Here is a 19,650-nt window from a genome sequence, read left to right as displayed (position 1 = left end):
CAGAGAGGATGGATAGAGAGGATCCAAACACTGGAACAAGGTTGCTATTATAAACTTAAATTGTCAAGTTAAATCATTCAGAACCAAAACAAAGGAAGAGGAGATCCCGAACAATCAGGATTAGTGACTGTTGCACATTCACAGCTCAAATATGAATCTCTCCGGCTGTTGAGCGGTTCACTGCTGCTCTTCTTCACTCACTGACTGCGGTCAGTCCAGACAGCCACACCCACGGCACAGCACGGCACGGCACGGCACGGCACGACACGGCATATTGATGACTCTCCTCAATAGAGAAGAGTTAAGGTCTGCCCTAAAAGCACTATCTGTCAGTGAGATCTGTCAGCAAGCACTTTGTTTTTTTTCTTTTCTTTGAAAAATAAGTCTCAAAAGGAGTCTTAAAAGTCACCAAATATAATGAGACAGTCACTCAGCCGGTCATACTGATGGGCTGCCGTACATAAAGGCAAACCCAGACACTACAAAACCTTTTTGGTCTATGCCCTCAGCGAATATTTTCATTCACATGAGTGCAGTATCTAGATCTCATAATACATCCATGAGTGACATCCTTGAAAAATGGTGACAGAGAAATGACCACAATGTTGTCCAGCATAAACATGGCTGACACAGGTTACTGTAAACTGACTTACACAAATAACTCTTAAATCATTATTTCTTCCACTGTGGTGAAAAACATCAACTCCTGCTCCAGAAGCCATTACCACTGCTGCTGCTGCTACTAATACTACAGCTTGGTATTTCCAATTGGCTTACATTACCAATTGGCTTTGGACAAAACAAAACCTAGGCTAACCCTATTTGTTGATGTAACAGATACCAGACTAGTTAGAAATTTGGCCACTATGTTCATCTGGGAGGAAAGTAATCCAGATTTTTTTTAAAATACAGAAATTTGCAATGATCCAACCAGTGAGAAAAAATATGTTCAACTATAAACATGTGTATGTATCTCTAACAGTTTTTCAAACTGCATGTTAATACAGGAGCAAGTGGAAGCTACATGTGTATGATATAGTTGTAGCAGAAACCCCATGTAGGCTATAATTACTCTCTCTCTCTCTCTCTCTCTCTCTCTCTCTCTCTCTCTCAAAATCACGTGACTGCTTAGTGGTTACACGTCTTCACTCTTCCAACAGCTCATCAACAATGGACAATTATTTTTATCATTGATGGCCATTGTCAAAGGCAAGCTCAATGTAGAAAGACAGGGCTGGCAGCAGCAGCAAGGGTGTGGACACACACTGCCAGCCACAGCAGTTCAGACCAGGTGAGGTGATGCAAGAAGTCTGTCAACTCATACCTGCTGGTGTAGTTGCTGTCGACGGCACAGGCCAAAACGACCCTCAGGCCACCAGGAAATGTCCCGGTGCTCCTGACAGGCTGTCCACCACTGACCACCCTCTACCAACCAAGAAGCCAGCTAACATGAACACAACCAATAAGGTTGAACGAGTGAAGTGGAACGGAAAGGCAACTCTAATTATCAGACTCAAGCTTGTGGTTGAGGTTGTGAATGTGCTGTACATTTAACCACCATTCCAGACAAATCACACCTCCTCTCCTTCCGGAGCAGATGTATGCCAGCAGGCAGAAGAAGCTGCAGCAAGACACTTTAAATTAGTAACCCAAACCAAAGCTGTGACGCTCCACTTCATAAATGTTCTCATCCAGAATGAAAGACTCAGATTAACAGCGCTCCAGTTACATTTTAATGTAGACACAAACAATCAAGCTGTGGAGACGCTGCAGCTTATCCACAACAGTGAAACTGTTCACATCAGAAAGGACAGCAGCATAAAGGGCTAATGTTTTGGATTTATCATGTGTGCCTCTGTTCCACATTTCATTGCATTCAAATCAAAGGTAAACTGATATGTTAAGACGCTTGACTGATTCAATTTTAATGACAGACTTTTAATTACGCTCCTGCATTGTACATAAGTGTTGTTGGAGATGACTTGAGGGAACTTTAGAGGAAAACCAATATTAAACATCCACAGATAAAGCCACAGCAGCACATAGCAATCTCTGACAGACACACAGATTTCCTCAGCCACTTTATGGTTCGTTCAGCAGTTTAGTGAGAGAAAAACGCTTTGTTTCATATTCAGCAAAAAATGTGAATGAGCTTTGAATTTCAAGATGGCAGCCTATTACAGTCATTTTGAGTGTATCCGTGTCATCTATTGTGCTGACACAGCTCCCTGAAGATGGAGAGCTGGCTGGGTTTAATCATCTTCTCACCCACAGTATGATGATCACACACACTGCGAGGAGACAGGTGGATGGATGCAGCATTGTGACAGCAGTCACAGTCCCTATCACATCCTGACAGACAAATACCAAAGACCTAAAACAAACCTTGTGCACCTTTTGTGAGTATCAGTCTAGGCAAAGGAGCAATCGATATCTTACTAATGCAGTGGTGATTCCTCTGTGTCAGAGTAAATCAGGATTTGAGAGGTGATTGTCAATCTAATCACAACATGTGGTTCCTGCACTGTTGACTCTGCTGCCATCAATATGAAGGCCTTTCACATCCCTGTAGGCTTAGCCACAATTAGGTTACGGCAAACAAAGGCACCGTGTTTCCAACTATTTTCAACAAAAAGTCACAAGATGCCATTAGGTGATGTCACGTGCTAATTTGCATATTAGTGACATCACATCATAACATATTTTTTAGGCAAACTCGGATGTTAGCATCACCCTGGTTCCCTCGACAAAAAGCCAACAGGATTTTTACATTGGCTTTGGATTGTTGCAGAAAATAAGGCTATAAAAGCCTTATTTCTTTCAAATGTAGTAAAAGTTTGAAAAAGTGTGATCTTAAACACAACAAAGCTGGAAAGGTAGATGGGTGAGTTGATCAGATTTTGTGTTCGGTGTGATGACATTTGACATCCCTGACAACCTCTGTAGTCATATTTAGCCACTTGTTAGCAACAACTCAACCGACACGTAGAAGCTTAAGAAATCATGACTGGGGTATTTACTGACATATTTTATGTCATAGAATAAAATGTGAAAATGTCTTGAGCTTGAGTTAACCACAGACCTTCACCCATCTAACCAAAAACCCATTCAAAAAGCACACAGACTTTTTGAACACATATCCAAAAAATATACATCCAAAAGTTAAATAAAGTCGAACTAGACACATCTAAACCGGGGACTCCTCCACAGTCACATGAGAGCACATTCACTAAAAAATATTAGCAACTCTCCACATGGGAGAGACTTCAAAGTCAAACAGTCACTAGATTTGTCACTAATCACTTTTTGAAAGCTGTTAAATGGGTGTTAAAATGTTGCCAAATGTAGCATGGAAATTGCTAAATTGGCAACACTAGTTACGGTTGCTATGATCAAATAACGGCTGTCGAGTTAGGGGTTTTGGTAATGGTCAATTCCAGCACACTGTAGCAGCAGTGAGAAAAGTTATTTCCTTTGTTAAAAATTATATTTCAGATGCCATCTATACATGTGTAAATATGTTCATGGACTATTTGTGCATATACACAAAAACTGAACAAATCATAAACAAATGTGAGAACAATTTTTCTAGTGTGGTTCACCCACACATCGCAAATTATATTTCACTGTTTCAATTTCACATTTCCTGTTGAAAAACTACAGTCAGGCAAACTGCAGATTCTACACGTCCTCCCTGCTGGTGATATAGCAGAAGGCCATTAAAACAAATTGGGTTCTAAAATAAAATGACTGCACATTATAACCATATTGAATCAAAAAGCATCATTCTATTACGATTCAGGAATTAATTAGTCAAGAAAGACTTATCTGTGTTTTCAATGGGAAAATGAATGGGCTGTTCTCAGTAATTTACCCAGCACCACAGATACTGAAATATAAACCAAACCCAAGCTGTGAACTGTCCCACCTAGGATTAAAACAACATGAAAGGAGCAAGCAAAAGCATTTTGTTTTGATCCACCAGACCCACCGTTCATGTACTGGCTAAGCAATGTGACCTGCAGTCAACATCCAGAAAGCCAAACTGATAAATGATTTATGAGGACTGTACGCTACCACAGGCTACATTAAAAATACAGAATGTACACACAACCAACGAACACAAAGGCTGAATGACAGTATTTACACTTATGTATGTCTGATTGATGACATGGACATCGCCCTGAACAGATAATGACAGCCAACGTTTTTTTTGTGTGTTTTGACCTGAAATCATCCATGAGCTTCCTTCACATCAATGTCTTTTCACATCCAAATCATGTGTGGAACATCGCTGACCAGAAATGTCAGCCATTATCAGCAGAAGCCATTTTAAAATGCCTTGAGATTTCTGCCAACCTTTTTTTTTTTTTTTTTTTTTTTTTAAATACCATTTTATTTATTTATTTATTTTTTATGAGCAGATAAGAAAAGATCAAAAGTGACATCGTGCTGACCTTTTAGTGCTGAACATCTTGGCAGCGTCTTCTTTCTTCTGCTCAGTGGCTCTGGGAGGGTCAAGGTTTGATGTTGACTTTTCAAACCTGCAGGAAGCACGCACACGTAGACACACACACAAACACACAAAGAAAAAGAAAATAAAAAAGACAGGGTCAGGGGACAGAAGGAGATAACAGTGAGATTTTCAGCATCACAGTCAAGTCGCCCTCAAGTCGTCAGCATGCCTCGGCCACGCTGACCTCAACAGCCTCCATTAGCTGGCCTCCAACTGAGCAAGGCAAATTGACTGGGCATGGCAGGAGGCAATGAGCAGAGCATAACTCAGCCAACATGACAAAGACAAAGCGTGGAGTCAAATGGCAGTTTTCATAATTATTAGGTTTTACCATGCCACAACAGAACACAACAGTGGAATTAATTAGCACTGAAGCTCGACTGGAAGAATGGGGAGCAATTAAAATGCAATTAAACCGGGGACTATATCTGCTTGTGTAGACAAACATATCACACACAGGCCATTATGTAGCACAGTCTCTGAATGGTTAAATCCCCAAACTGGGTCTCTCTCTATATGTCTATGCTATACCTACAACACTGTATAATAGCTGGGAGTTAGCCTCTGCTCTTTTATGTAAAGGTTATCAGAGACTGTGGAGGAGGAACTGGAGTAAAAGAAGATAGGGTTCAATAATTAATGCTGAGGTCTATGCAGGCCTCACTTCTCACCCTCTCCTGTCTGTAATGAGATGAGTGGAGGGCCAGAGGGAAGGAGGGAGGGACAGGCAAGGAGAGCCGGGTGATTAAAGCACCTGGCACGGTCCTATCTACCCCCCCCCCCCCCCATCAGTCAGACGTACGGGCACGTATGCACACACACGCCGTCTCATTTATAATACTTGGAGAATGATTTTGTTCTCCTGCGCACTAGCAGGGAGCAGAGGGGAGCTGAATAAGCAGGCATAAAGGTTAACAAAGTAGAGTGACACTGCCAACATCTGATAATTCATTCAGGTGACATGGAAACCGGAAAAGAAGTACTCACTTCTGTAAGTAAGCTAAAGCAGTGCAGAAGCAACTTTGTGGTTTCCATGATTCACAGACAACATCGGCACAGGCAAGCTGCCACGGCAAAGTATTAGCTCACTGTATCATGTTTGACTGTGCTTGCGAATGATTATATTTTTTAAATACAGCCTGCAGTAAAGACTAATTGTTCCGACAGTGTATTACTTTCAAGGTATGACGTACGTTTGATAATGCAATTAGCTGGATTAAGGATTAGAGCAGTCTCACTTTTAGAAGCCAAACTAAACAAACATTTCAAATAAGAGTAAAAAGCTGCAACAACAGTTTGTTCCATCAAAGGTGGTTTCATCACTGTGCACAAAAAAAACACATTTTAACAGAAGAGTCAGCTCACAATGCCAGAGCTAACATGCTCATGTTTAGCAGTAATAAAATGGACCATGTTGGTCAACTTCGTTAGGGTCTTTGCATGCTAGCATTTGCTAATTAGCATTAAACTCTCAGTAAAGCTAAGGCTGATGGGATTCATTTGCAGGTATTTTGTCATAAAATTAGACAAATTAAAAGTTTAACCTGACACTGTCACTATGTCATCACAGTTGAATTGTAACAACTTTGATGAGCCCATAACTTCCAGTGGAGTGTCATTTCATCCATGGATTCCATGGATGGAAGTTTCTCCCATCTCCACACAGGATCTCTGGAGCTCAGCCAGAGGGACCATCGGGTTCACCTCTCTTACCAAGGCCCTTCTCCCCTGATTGCTCAGTTTGTCCAGCTGCAGGAAGACTCTTGGTTGTTCCCTATTTCCATCTAAATATCATGGAGGCCATTGTGCTCTTAGGGATCGTCAGTGCAGCAGAAATGTTTTTGAAGCCTTCCTCATATCTGTGCGTCTCTGAGCTCTGCAGGCAGCTCCTCCCACCTCTTTGCTTGGTTTTCCTTCTGATATGCATTATTGGTTGTGGACCTTATATAGACAGGTGTGTGTCTTTCCAAATCATGTCCACTCAGCTGAATTTACCACAGTTGGACTCCAACCAAGGTGTAGAAATATCTTAAAGAAGGTTGATAAATTGGGAGGCACCTGAGCTCAATTCTGAGTCCAAAAGGTTTGAATACTTATGTCAAGGTGATATTTCAGTTTCTCTGTCTGTGCTTTGTTATTATGGAGTATTGATTGTAGATTGATGAGGGAAAAAAAGAAAAAAGTTTTTTGATTTTAGTATAAGACTGCAACATAACAAAAACACTGTTGGGGTCTTAATACTTTCTGAATCCACTGTATGCACAAAATTTCAAAGGAATCCATGTCATCCCATAGTTGTTGAGATATCTGTTTGGTCCAAAATGGCAGTACTGCCACCCCCAGAAAGTCTTTGGACTTAAAAGAGCAGTACATTCACATTTCTGTTTTTATACATCTAAAACATTTCATACAGTTATGACAGCAGGGACACATTAATGAGATGAGAAATACGCTGTCATAAAAGGCTGCAGGTACATGCACAGTGAAAGCCAATTATTACAAAATATTTCATTTCATTGAAGCTAACTGTTTATCTAATCTGAGGGGAATTTCAGAGCCCGGGGAGAGAGAGTCACAGAATTTCCTATTCCATTGCTGTTAAAATGTGACTCATCGTTACATTTGCCACAGTGTTGCAGGACGTTAAAATGATTACAGAGTGCTTTCCCAAACCAGCACTCCCCACAGAAAAATAATGAAAAACCTTCAATCTTTCAAGTCTATACTGACCCAAAACTGAAATAGATTTAGACCTATTTTTTGGGATTATATGGAGACAACTTCACTTGCCAGTGGGTTTAAGAACAAGCAGTTTCTTTTTTTAGCAATACACAGTAAAATGAAAAACAACTTCAAACCACCAGAGAGGACACTAAAGAAGAGTAGGCTCAAACCATTAAATGAAATGGACCCAGCTGGTGCAGCTCTCTTTCAGGAGTAATACATAACATTTGGATGTTCTTTTGACTCAACCTTTCTGTAAACTGTGGAGGTAGGCACCCAACTCACAAGCTTTCAGAGTCTATCCAGAGTTAGTTGACGTTTATTGTCCAGGCTCTGACCTTGTCACTCCCGATGAGCATGTAGCGAGCTCTGTGAAGCAGAAACTGGGGAGTGACAGTGATAACTTCCTACCAGGGGATGTAGACAAAGCCTACAGGTGGCCGCTGGGGTGGAGGAAGGAGCAATAGTGGCAGCACATAATTGCACCAGTGACAGCAGAGTTTCCAGATGAGCAGAGCACTGAAAGCATGTAGCTCACAGGCTTCACTCAAGCACGTAAAGGCTTATTATGAGCAGACTACATTTTGTTCTATCTATTTTATTTCTCATTATTTCAGAATTGATTTTATATATTTTCATTTATTTTTAATGGTTTTAGTTTGCGAGATATAAGTTAACCTGATAGGAGATGAAATATAGACTCTATTGTTTAGTTAAAGTTCACTTTTTAAATATATTTCATATATGATGATTATGATGATTTAGACTCATCATTCAGGCTACCATTATTTCAAAATAAGAGTGCGCTGCTATCAACTGTTGCTTTTGTTCAAAAAACCTTATTAGCTGGATGACAATTAAGAATTTCATCTGAATAACATCACAATAGACCTGATCGGTGAAGCAAGCAACTGGTGAAAAACAGTCCCTAAGTCGGGGACCCCTTGTAATTCAGATTTACCTGACAAATTCACTGGAAAATTCAAAGCCTAAGTTTTATTTAAATTTACTTATTTTATGATTTAAACTTGCTATTGCTCATCCAAATAGGGATTCTGGTTAGCCACAGCGGGTGCCTAAAACTATACAAAAAAAAAAAAAATTTTCATTAATAATAGCCACTTTAGCCTGCAATAAATTATGAAACTCTGATTCTAGATTATCCAGATGCTGACGACCACTAATCAAATTCAGATGACCTCAGATGACAGACAAGGCAGACCTGCTTGTTACTAACACCAAGGATGACCTCTCAGTTGGAGCATATGGTGAGTCTAAAGTGGTAAGTGGAGTAAATGATCATTCGTGACACATTTGTAACCATGTCCATAAAGTCTATAAAAGGTTTTATTTGTTTGTTTTATCCACCTTTCTGCTCTATTACCAGTGCATAAAGCTAAACCACAACAGTGCACCAGTGGAGCCCTGTGGTTCCCCCTGACATGAATGGACCTTGTCTACTTCTATCTCTCTGGCAAAAGAACCTTGTTTGAGGATGTTTTTCCTGCCGAGCTTCATTAAGCCAGCCTTGTGTTTCAGCTTAATTGTCTCTGGGCGTGCAGAGCATCCTGACAAACACTATCAGCATCCAAGCATGTAACGGATTGAGGCGAATCCCTCACACAGACACGGGGACAGCAGGTATCGTTGGTGCTCGGGTCTGCACTTCTGCTGAAAGCTGCAGACCATAAAACATCAGTGACACAGGGGTGATGTGTTTGGCCCATCACTGAAGCTGAGGGCTGACAGAACCATTTCACACACGACAAAGACGAGCTAAGCATGAATCTAGTGCACCATTAACACAACCAGCCACAAACACACAAGTCCAATCTCCGTCTAATACAATAAACTCTTTTCACTGTATCAAATCCATACTATTTTACATGTAAATTCCAATTTTTCCTGCCATTGGGTTTATGAATGACTGGCAAGAAGGTAAATAAAGATGTCAGCTGTGCTGCTTCCTGGATGAAATCCAGAGTATGAGCCAGAGAAGTGGAGTATTGATCATGGGTGGGATTAGCTGGCCCAGCATGCAGCTAAATCAGTACCAGCCATGAAGAAGCACAGAGGAAAGGAAACAACACACCACCACCCACGTAACACAGCAGGTAGAGATGACATATTATTCTTGAGCAATCCAAGTCCACTCTCTGTTGCAGTATACTTCAGAAACATTAAAGGAAGACGAGGAAAGTCTGAATTGAGGCTGTAGAACCAAAGCATTGTGTATAATTTACTTTTAATGTCAGGTTTGGGTTGACTGTATTGATACTTGCCATCGGTTTGATAGGTGAACAAGATTTCTGTGTGTAAAATTGCCTAGTCCAGCTTTAAGTATTACACAAGAATTCAAAGTAAACCATTCAGTGAAGAGAAACCAAAGCCCAATTTGAAATTAAAAGTATTTACTGAATATTAAATTCTATCCAAAATCTAAAGCCAGCCAAAGAAACATCTGTGTGTGCAATAGCTGCAGTGGCATTTCAATCAGGGCCCGGTTTGCTGCAGTGATATGACTCATCTTCCTTTCTGTTCTCCACCCTGTCTCCTGGTTGTCCCATTGTCTGCACCTCACCATTGTTTACATCTCTGGCCCCCCAGTCCCTCATCTCTGCTTTCTCATTCATTTCCTTGGTTGTGTCTGGCGGCGCACACAGAGTCTGATTGCAGAACGTTTCCTGAACTAATAGGGGTCACATTAGCCTGGCAGGAAACACAGTACCATTACGGAAATGCTCAGTCAATTACTGGGCAACGAATAAACACCCAATCTGTCATTTCTGACTCTCAATATTTGCGTTGGGCTCATGGTTGCGATGCATGGCTGTTATCTTCTCAGGGGCATCTTATCTGCGTCTCCCGGAGGAGCTCGACAATATGCCTGAGGTCCGTTGTGTCATGGTTGGATTGTTAGGTTGCCCTGGAACAGACCATTTCCCTAACAAATGAAAAAACTATATGTAAATTTTGCCCACCCCTTGTCAGTGGAAAAGGATAATGGATTCATCCGTTTGATTTCACTGCCCAAACATGACGCAGCCTTAATGGTACCCCTGTACTGACTGACACCACCTCATTTAGCCCTAAGAATGACAGCGAATGCATGTGTGACTCTTTCTTTTAATAACCAGATTCATTTAGACATAAAAGCTGGAAATATGATAAAATATAAATGTGAGATAATAACTGTAACACATTTAGTGGCTTACTGCAGCAGGAGGCTCATTCTAGCCTGACTTGTAACAGCTATGTCTCTCACAGACAGCGTGCTTTGGGTGATGTTAGAGCCACAATCTTATGACAATGTCGCCGCAATGAGGATAAAATATGGAAGACGATAAATGTTTCTCAAATTACCATTTCCACTAAACTGTTCACACTGGCTGAGTTCATTTAACACAATTTACTGAACATTAAAAACCCAGTCCAATAATGAATTTAAAATACAAGATAACAAGGTAAAAAAAAAAGTTTGGCTGTAAAGTGAGCTCCCTGTAAAACCAATGGTATGAGAACTCATATTTGAAAATTGCCATAAAGTTGTGATACTATGGGATATGATAAAGACAGTGGGCTCAAGTACAAAATTTGCAGTTGCCTGCCTTTTGTGTTTGAGTCAAGCTTGGAAAAGATCTTTAAATGAAGAGTTTGACGCTAAAAATAAATACATTTATTCACTTTACTGAGAGTTAGCAGAGTGTGCGTTAAGTATACAGCTGGAATCAGCAGGTGGTTGGTTTAGCTTAGTACAATGACGGGCAGCAGTGATGAACAGCTAGCCGGGCTCTGTTCAGAGCTCAAACATCCACTGGCAAAACTCACTAATTATCATGTCATAGCTTGTTTGTTTAAAATGTAGTCAAACAAGTGTAAAAACTAAAAACAGTTCATCCATCTGCCCAGCACTACATTCCTGCACATATAAAGTAAATGGCTATTTCCATCAATATACACATTTTCTTTTTAGCTTTAGAAATTAGCGCATATTCAAGAACTGAGGAAAAACACAGGAGACATAACAAACACACTCCAAAATCCTATGACAACAATTCTTGCATGCTCCCAAACCAAATCAGAAACATTCATTTCTCAAAAATACTTGAAATCTGCACTGAACTGTCTGCAGACAGAGACAGAGGTGAGGAAAATTCATGAGACTTATGTGAATGTTAAAGACTGGTTTCAAATTTTGGGAAATACATTTATTGCTTTCTTGATAAGATTACAAAGGGGAAGATTGACCCCACTCTCATGCAACCAGTCGTCCAAACCTGAACAACTACACAGTTTTTTTTTTTTCAATCCTCTGATATGGCCCATAGGAGCGTCTCCTGAAACAGCACCCGTATGGCGGGAGGTGTACTGAACCATGGCTGTCATGGTTACAAAACTGGCCTACCTACCTCTGTTGCCATGGTTACTGTAATAACAATCACAGCTTGGTTAGGTTTAGGCACAAAAACTACTTGGTTGGGTTTAGGAAAACAACAAATTGTAAACTATGGGTCATAATAACCTGCTGCACAAACAACCTATGAGCTTGTTTTTTGCAGGAAGACAGTCGCCTCTCATGTCTGTGTGGTAAATATGAAGCTGAGGCCATCAGGCCATTACATTAGCTTAGGAAAAAGCCTGGAAACAGGGGGAAATGGCTAGCATGGCTTTGTCCAAAGGTACATAGTCAGCAAACCTGCCCCTTTAAAGCTCACCAACGTGTTACATCTCATTTCTTTAATCTGTACACAAACCAAAGTGTACAAGCAACTTGCAATTTCATGGTGAGTTATGTGCGTCTTCTTCAGTAGGTGGATGTTTGTTGCAGCTTCATATTCAGCGTACAAACATGAGAGTGACATCAATCTTCTCATCTAACTCTAGAAAGCAAAGATGACAAAATGACAAATTATTCCTCAATGAATTCCTCGTTAAGATGAGCTGAGCCTCTGCACTCAACCGTGATGAACCACTGTAGATTGTAAAACAACACTTATTAACTAACCCGCACTGTTTCAGGTTTTCTTGCTGTTGATGGCTGCCTTTCTAAATATGATTTCTCCTGCTACATCACCTCAAAAGGTCTGAATTTTAATAGAAGCTTTCAAGTGAATGGAATAGGCTCAGGTGTGAACACGAGACCTTAGTGTGGGTGTGGTTGTACAAAAGGGGGAGACTGTGACCCAAATGGTCTTCAGTATTATGTTGAGGTAGCTGCCTCCCCCAAGTATACAACTACCACCTAAAACAGTTCCACCTGCTGATGGAGACCACCAGGTGTGAATGACAGCATTGATAAAAGCAGCGAGCAGACCTTGAGCTGAGGTTACTGTGTCAAATATACTGATCATAAGATGAAATTCAAATCATCTTAATGAGACTGACGGACAGCTGCTTGATCAGAAAAGAAATGATTAGAATCCTTAGACATGATGTTATCTCCCATCTGTCAATATTAACTGCCCAAGATTAGAGAGAAACTAGTCTGGGGGGCAACCTGATAGCCGATTGGTTAGGGAACACACCACATGAGGACACCTGCTCTCAACAGGCAAGTCCCCAGTTTGACTCCCAGCTGGCTGGACTCTTTGCTGCACTTCATTCCCCTTCTCTCTGTCCCCTCACTCCCTGTCTCTCTACACTGTCCTGTCTAATAAAGGCATAAAATGCCCCCAAAAAATAAATAAAATAAAATAAACCAACTGGTCTGGTCTTTCCATAATGTAGAAAATAGCAGAATCCTAGAAAGTTCCCACTCTGAACCTTTTCAGTTCCCACTTGTGCCACGCTACCTCGTGCACATTACAAAGTGAAGCAATGTGAAAGGTGACACAGTCAATGGAGGGGTTGATGAAAAAAATGAACCACTTAAAGAAATATTGACATGAGGGCCCAGCGACAAAGCCATTCCTCACACCAGGGGCAATGATGACTACATGCTCTCGCTTGCTTGTGCATCATAACATAATTCCAGTCAGGAACAACACCGCCCCATGAGTTTGACATTATGCCAAGAAAACTACGAAGAATCTCTTCTTCAGAGTTCAGTGTTTACTCAAAATAAACCTCTGCCTTCCTGGGTCAATCTATTTCTGCCTGCTCCTGAGGTTTCTACATGCATGGAGGCATGATGATGACACAAAAAAAACAAAAAAAAAAAAAAAGAGAAAACCTCAGCTTTCCAGCAGAGTAGCTAATGGCAAGGTATGTGCGAGAGCTGGAACACTGTCAGTTTGAGTTAAAGACATGAACATGGCTAGGTTGGGGGCTGCTCTCTGCTGAGTCACTTCACGGCCTGATATTAGGCTGACAGAGACAAATGCCCATGGAGTGTCAGTCAAAAATGACCCCATCCTCTTGATTTGATTCAATTAGCTTTAAAGCAGTGTCCCAAAGTGGAACCAAAGGCAATGTTTGCTCAACTTAAGTGATGGGGCCAAATCAGATTTTAGTTTGCCGACAGTGTCGACTTCTTCCCATTAAGTTATGTGCCGCGGGTTTTGTGATGTACGTCATCTGGTTGTCACATTATCACTCCATTCTCAAAGGGGGGAGCACACTCAGAACATGCCCTTAATTTACCCTGACAGCTATTTGGATGATAAGTTTTGTCATTAAGGTAAAATTTGCAGATTTATGAGAAAACGTCGGCCTGAGCAGGGGTGAAAAATGGAGAACAGAGGAAATGAGCATGGATTCATCACTCTCAAACCAGTTCGAGGGCAACAGATTTAATCATTTTATGCAACATCAACATCTAACGAGGGCCCACGCCATCCTTTATCCTATCCATATAATCAGTGATTTGGGTCACATGGCCAGCCCCCAGTGCATCATGTCCCATGAAGACTAGAAGAAGAGGAAAGAAGAGGGTGGTTTGTTGCTCTGTTCATGGGAGGAGGAGACATGAGGGGGTCATTGGGCTGGGTTCCTGTGGCTTAGCATGGCAAATCCTCTGTAATCCTCCAACCAGTCCCATGGTGCTGTTTACTCTATGTAGGTAAAGCTATTATAGACCCAGACCAAGCCCGCCCTACTACCATGTAAGCTGCATCCTACTACTGCTGCTGCTATACGTTCGTCCTCACCTATTGTTCACCTGTTCTTTCTTTTAAGAGGACGGCTGAGGAGGTTCATCCTTGCTAAGTCTCTTTTGAGATGAGCATCATTAGATGCTGGGATAACGGCGAGGGAGCCAGACAAAAGAGATGGAAATCACACAGAGGAAACAGATCATTCCTCAGGGGATTTATACCAAAATGAGGGAGGTGTGGAGGAGGAGGCTTCATGGCCTGCTGTCTGATCGCAGCTTTCTTTTAGATACATGAAATCATCAGAAATGCGTAGAACCTTGTCAGTGACTCCAGATCAGCTTTCCTGCGTGTAAACAAGTCACACAAGTCGTAGCAGCTCAGACTGAGCATCAAAGTGGCGCAAAGGCATCAACATGATGGAACAATGTATTTCTGGGAAGCTTTAAAATTAATTTTCAATTTCAACTGGATTGCTAGAATCACATTACAACAGAAGGCCACAAATCACTGTCACTGCCCTTGTCATTAACTAATCTCTTGTGGATCCAGGACCTGTCCTTGTGTGTCTCCCTCTCTCTTATCTGTTTAATGTTTTCTAACACCTCCCACACACTTCTCTACAAACTCCAAAAAAATTCAGCATTGCCAAAAAGTGCCATCTGCAAAAGACTAATATTTACAAAAAGCTAAAATTCCTTCACCTCTGGCACCAAAAAGGATTTTTACAAAATTATCTGCAATATTTCCAGTATGAATATTTCCTACTTTTCTAACTGACTAACTAACTAACCCTAACCCAAAGTAAGATGAATGTTTTTATAGACCAAACAATGAAAAAATAATAACAGTCCTAACTTTAGGTCTATTATACAGCTTCAGTGACAGTAAACTGAAATCTCTGAGTTTTGACCATGGGACAAATCAAGACATTTAAAAGACGTCACTATAGGCTTTAGGAAATCATTTTATAGATCAAACCACTTTTCAATTAATCAAGAAAACAAATGACAGATTATTCTATGATGAACATAGCCGTTACCTCAGCCCTACACCATTTACTGTATTGTACATCTCAGTCAGTGATATTCTTATGAACACACAACATGTTGAGTTGCTGCACTTTACATTAACTGCGCTGTGGATGTGCTGGGATGAATGATGCCCCTAGTTTATCAGTTGTTTTTCTTTCATAATAATCAGTGACTGCAGAATAGTGAGCAAACTAACCCGGTGAGCTGCAGACAAATGTGATGTGATGAAAAATCTTCCATCTAGCTGCTGACACTGCTGTGTTTGAGTAGTTTTTAAATACATCACTCAAGGTTTTTACACTATCTTTCTTATCTACACTTAATGTGCCTCTAAAATACGATGTAGAGGTCCTTCTGAAGCCTGAACAAAGTGCTTAACAGAGTCAAAACTTGGGCCCATGATCAGAGGGAAGGAGGTTTTGGTTGCAGACAAACCCTCTTTTAGAGATTTATTATTTAAGATTATGATTCTCACGTGGCTGCACACAACATCATTCAGCCTCAAATCCCTCTTTAGTCTTTTTCATGGCAAGACTCGCAACTTCTCGAGTTCAAGTGGGTGTTTGAATATGGATTAGTACCAGCCAATTACAAAGGGAGATTTAGGATTCAGTGATGGTGGCTCTCCCTGCTCTGTTTGATTTAAGAGTCCTCAAAAATCCACTGGAGAACCATATGCACTACAAATATGTGCAATATCAATTCCTCACTGGCTACCTGGGACTATTATAGAGCAAATGAGAGCTATGAATTACTCAGAGGGAACTTTATTCCAGGATCGGCTATTTTTACACAGAACTGCAGAACTTAGAAACCACAGAATCTCCATTGAGTCACTGATGGAGCCACTCAGGCTTCTGCAGCACTAATTTACCTTCATGTTATGGAATGTCAAACAGCATCAGCTCAGTGTATAAGCAGTTTGTATACTGTCAGAGGAAACACCTCAACTGAGAGTATAAAAACAGCAGCAGCTTAACACTAATTTTCCACAAAGTGTGTTTTCAGGAAACACTCTGCCTGGCAACAAGTCAGATCTGCTGTTAGTAATTCAGTGTTTGTATTCCTCAGGGTAGCACAGAGGATCTCGGCTCTGCCTGAGAGCTGTGTCTGTGTACGTATGTGCGAGTGTGCGCGCATTAATGAGGCTGCAGAGACAGATGAGATAGTTGCAGCTGTTAAAACACCACATGACTTTAGAGGCTTTCGCTGATGAATCTGAGAGATACAGAATTTTGTCATGGCCATCTTGATACAACATCAAGCCTCATCCCTTACAGCATCATCTTATCAGCAGCCGAAAGAAACAAAAAAAAAAAACAACAACAACAACAAAGCATCAGACACATGAAAACAAAGTTTGATATACTTGAACTACAGATAAGGAAACCTTTTTTATTAGAAGTCAACTAATTGAATTTGCTTCTTTTTAAAATGACACGTATGTAATCATTTCTACTAAGTGAATATAGTTCAATGCATCTCAATGCAGTAATCAATTGGTAACAGCAAACAGCAAGTGTGTGTGTGTGTGTGTGTGTGTGTGTGTGTGTGTGTGTGTGTCTGCCACCATCATCTTTTAGAGCAGTGACAGAAGTAAGGCTTCTTTTATTTCACCCTTGGAGATTCTAAGAGCTTTACAGATAGACAGACAAGTTGATAATAAGAAAGTATAAATGTTAACTGTCAAACAATCTGAAACTAATGCACATGAGAAATAAAAGTGATGTCAATTTCGTAATAAAACTGAGAGATTAAAACAGATTAAAAGCCAATAAAGAACAAAAAACAGATGAGAGGGAATGAGAACATTTTAAAGTAAATGTAATCCTTATTGGCCAGAGGATGGTGATGTGGAGTTAGTATTTCGGTTGAAATGAGAGTATGCATGTTGATTAGAAATGTCACAACAGCTCCTCTTCAGAGAATATTTCTGTCTGGACTGTTTGCAACAATAACACATAGATGTTACCATCAACAGCATGCTTGGTTGTTCAATCTAATATTATAAGAAACATAACAACATAAACTGTATCTAATATCATAATCCCAAAACGAGTCATTTCATCAGTTTGACTTGTAAAACTGGTCAACTTGTCTGTCTCTCTCTGCTTGAACTGACCTTGAACATCTCACCGACCTTGAACAAACTACCTTTCATCAGCAAAGCACAGTGTGTGTCTGGACAGTAATACAGCTCCCCTCTATACCTAAACATGCCTCCCTCGCTATAGCCTGATATGTTTTATTAGAATGTATAATAAGAGATTAAGGAGCCTCTACAATATACAGCACAGGCTTTCGCCCGCCTTACCCTGGAGGCAGCTCATTTTTTTCCTTATGGGGCTATACCTTATTGCATTATGCAATGGTGTAATAGGCTTAGCTACATGCTACTCTGCAGGGGGGGAGTTTTGGCCACACTCTGATGACTCACTTCATTAAGTCTCCCTTCCTCTGAGCTTTTTAGTTGCTGAGCAGTGAACTTTCCACACTCCCACGTTAACACCGACCTCAGATAACATTTGGAGTAAAGACAGTAAACATTCAATTACCAACTCCCAAAAACAAGACTTCATGAAAAAAAGATTCATTTACATTTTCATTTCTGACTTTATGAGGGCTTAATTTCAGTTTAAATCATTTTTTTAAGGTTTTCATGCTTTTGCGTTACCTCCGTATTATTTAGTAGAAAGTCTACAGTGACCTTACTGCACTTCATGCTATCTTTATTCTGCTGTGGTATCAATAAATGTTCCTGTAATATTCCCACAGGGAATTCCAGCTCACTTTTGCTGGGATATTTATTCATAAAAGCCTGTAAATATGTGTTCCAGGGCACAGAAATGGCTTATATCCATAATGCTTAAGATAAAGGAGAAATAAGCCATAGCCCCTGGATAGTAATATAAGTAGAGTTAAACGACACAAACAGCATGAAATGGCGTGCTGAGGAAGAAGACCCTTCACCTGAATTTCACCTGCACCGTCTGGGAGCATCACAGCACCTAAGAGAACTATTTCCAAACCATCTGGGCTCCCGAGCTGCACCAGCTGCACGGAAACACAACACTTGACAAACATTAAAGCTTTATAAGGAAACGACTTATCCGGCCGTATCCAAATATAAGCCGGGTGAATTGTTTCGGGAACAGCGAAGGCGTCGCCGTGCATCAGTACTTACTTTCAGAGGGGCATCATGCGATGAGCCGCTTCAGATGCTCGCAAACATATTCGGACAGAAGACGCGGTGTTAGAGGTGTTTCTTCATCAGGCGTGCACCACAGCGGGAATGTACACAGAGACAGACATGCGGAGTCATTTGACCTTCTCCCAATAGAAACTACCATTAGTGAGACGTAAGATAGGGGAGGAGCGGACCATACCAAGCAGGCGTCCCAGCCTGGAGGGGGGGGGGGGGGGGGGGGGGGGGGGGGGGGGGGGGGGCTGTCATCCTAGGATGTTGTGCAGGGATGAGCATCATACAGTAGCAGCAGTGAAGGGAGGACATGCTTTATCTACTATTCCTCTGTGAAATGTTGCGGAATATAAGCAGAAAGAGGAATAAAATGTAAAGACACAAGCACAAGTTGGTTTTAAAAAAATGCAATGAAGTACAGCTCTTGAGCAAATGTACTTAGGTTAGTTACTTCCTACCTCTGGTGGAAGTTAAATCAAAAAGAAATAAACTTTGAAATGGAAATTTTAAATTGATTGATATTTAGTTGACAGAATCAACTGACATATGTATTTTTTACTCTACTAACTTATTTCTCATCATATAGGCTATCCTAGTAGTGGCAGCTGCAGTTAATTAGTTAAAAATAGATGTTAGAAGGCCACAGTAACTGCACAGTTACCTACTGGTAGTACCTGCATGACTATTAAAGAAACAAATGACAGTTGGAGCTAAAAAGGGAAGAAAATCAATGATAAAGCAGAGTAGGGTAATGAGAAAACTGACCTGTCAAACACACAGTGTATGTACGTTATATTATATTGGAATATTATTATAATACAGCAGGTAAAGGACACTATTAACTCACTGTAAATCACTAAAACAGGAATTTAATGTGACAGCACTGCATATAAAAGTAACTCACTTACCCCACAGAGGTGCTGTACATCCTGTCTGAATACAACTACAATATGCTGTAGATATACAGTTGATCATAAATGAAATGGCAAAATAGCTCACTAAGCGCTTTACTGACGCACTCAGTTGGCTGATGAATTGATACTATGAGTTCACGGATGGGCTTTATGAACTATTATATCTAACACCCTTGAATGTTGCACCATCAGCTGCCAGCTTCACTCAAGGAAATATTCTGTACATAGTTTT

The 19,650-nt window shown here is 40.7% G+C and overlaps 1 protein-coding gene across 3 annotated transcripts in view; it reads right to left on the bottom strand.

The window, feature by feature from the left end:
- Positions 1-18,647, bottom strand: part of oxr1a (oxidation resistance 1a) — a 167,404-nt gene extending 148,757 nt beyond the window's left edge. For all 3 annotated transcript variants that reach the window (XM_071468218.1, XM_071468220.1, XM_071468222.1), the window contains exons 1-2: positions 18,490-18,647; positions 4,458-4,544 (exon numbers count right to left, since the gene is read on the bottom strand). In XM_071468218.1, the coding sequence (XP_071324319.1) occupies positions 4,458-4,474 (17 nt within the window). In that variant the 5' untranslated portion in view covers positions 4,475-4,544; positions 18,490-18,647. The remainder of the gene's footprint in view (positions 1-4,457; positions 4,545-18,489) is intronic.
- Between the last annotated feature and the right edge of the window lie 1,003 nt (positions 18,648-19,650).

This window comes from Trachinotus anak, unplaced genomic scaffold, assembly GCF_046630095.1.
Source record: "Trachinotus anak isolate AG129_WGS33_773 ecotype Australia unplaced genomic scaffold, CSIRO_AGI_Tana_v1 ptg000032l, whole genome shotgun sequence".
In the NCBI taxonomy this organism is placed as follows: domain Eukaryota; kingdom Metazoa; phylum Chordata; class Actinopteri; order Carangiformes; family Carangidae; genus Trachinotus; species Trachinotus anak.
The sequence above is the reverse complement of the archived record's forward strand: the minus strand, read 5'-3'. Positions and strand labels throughout refer to the sequence as shown.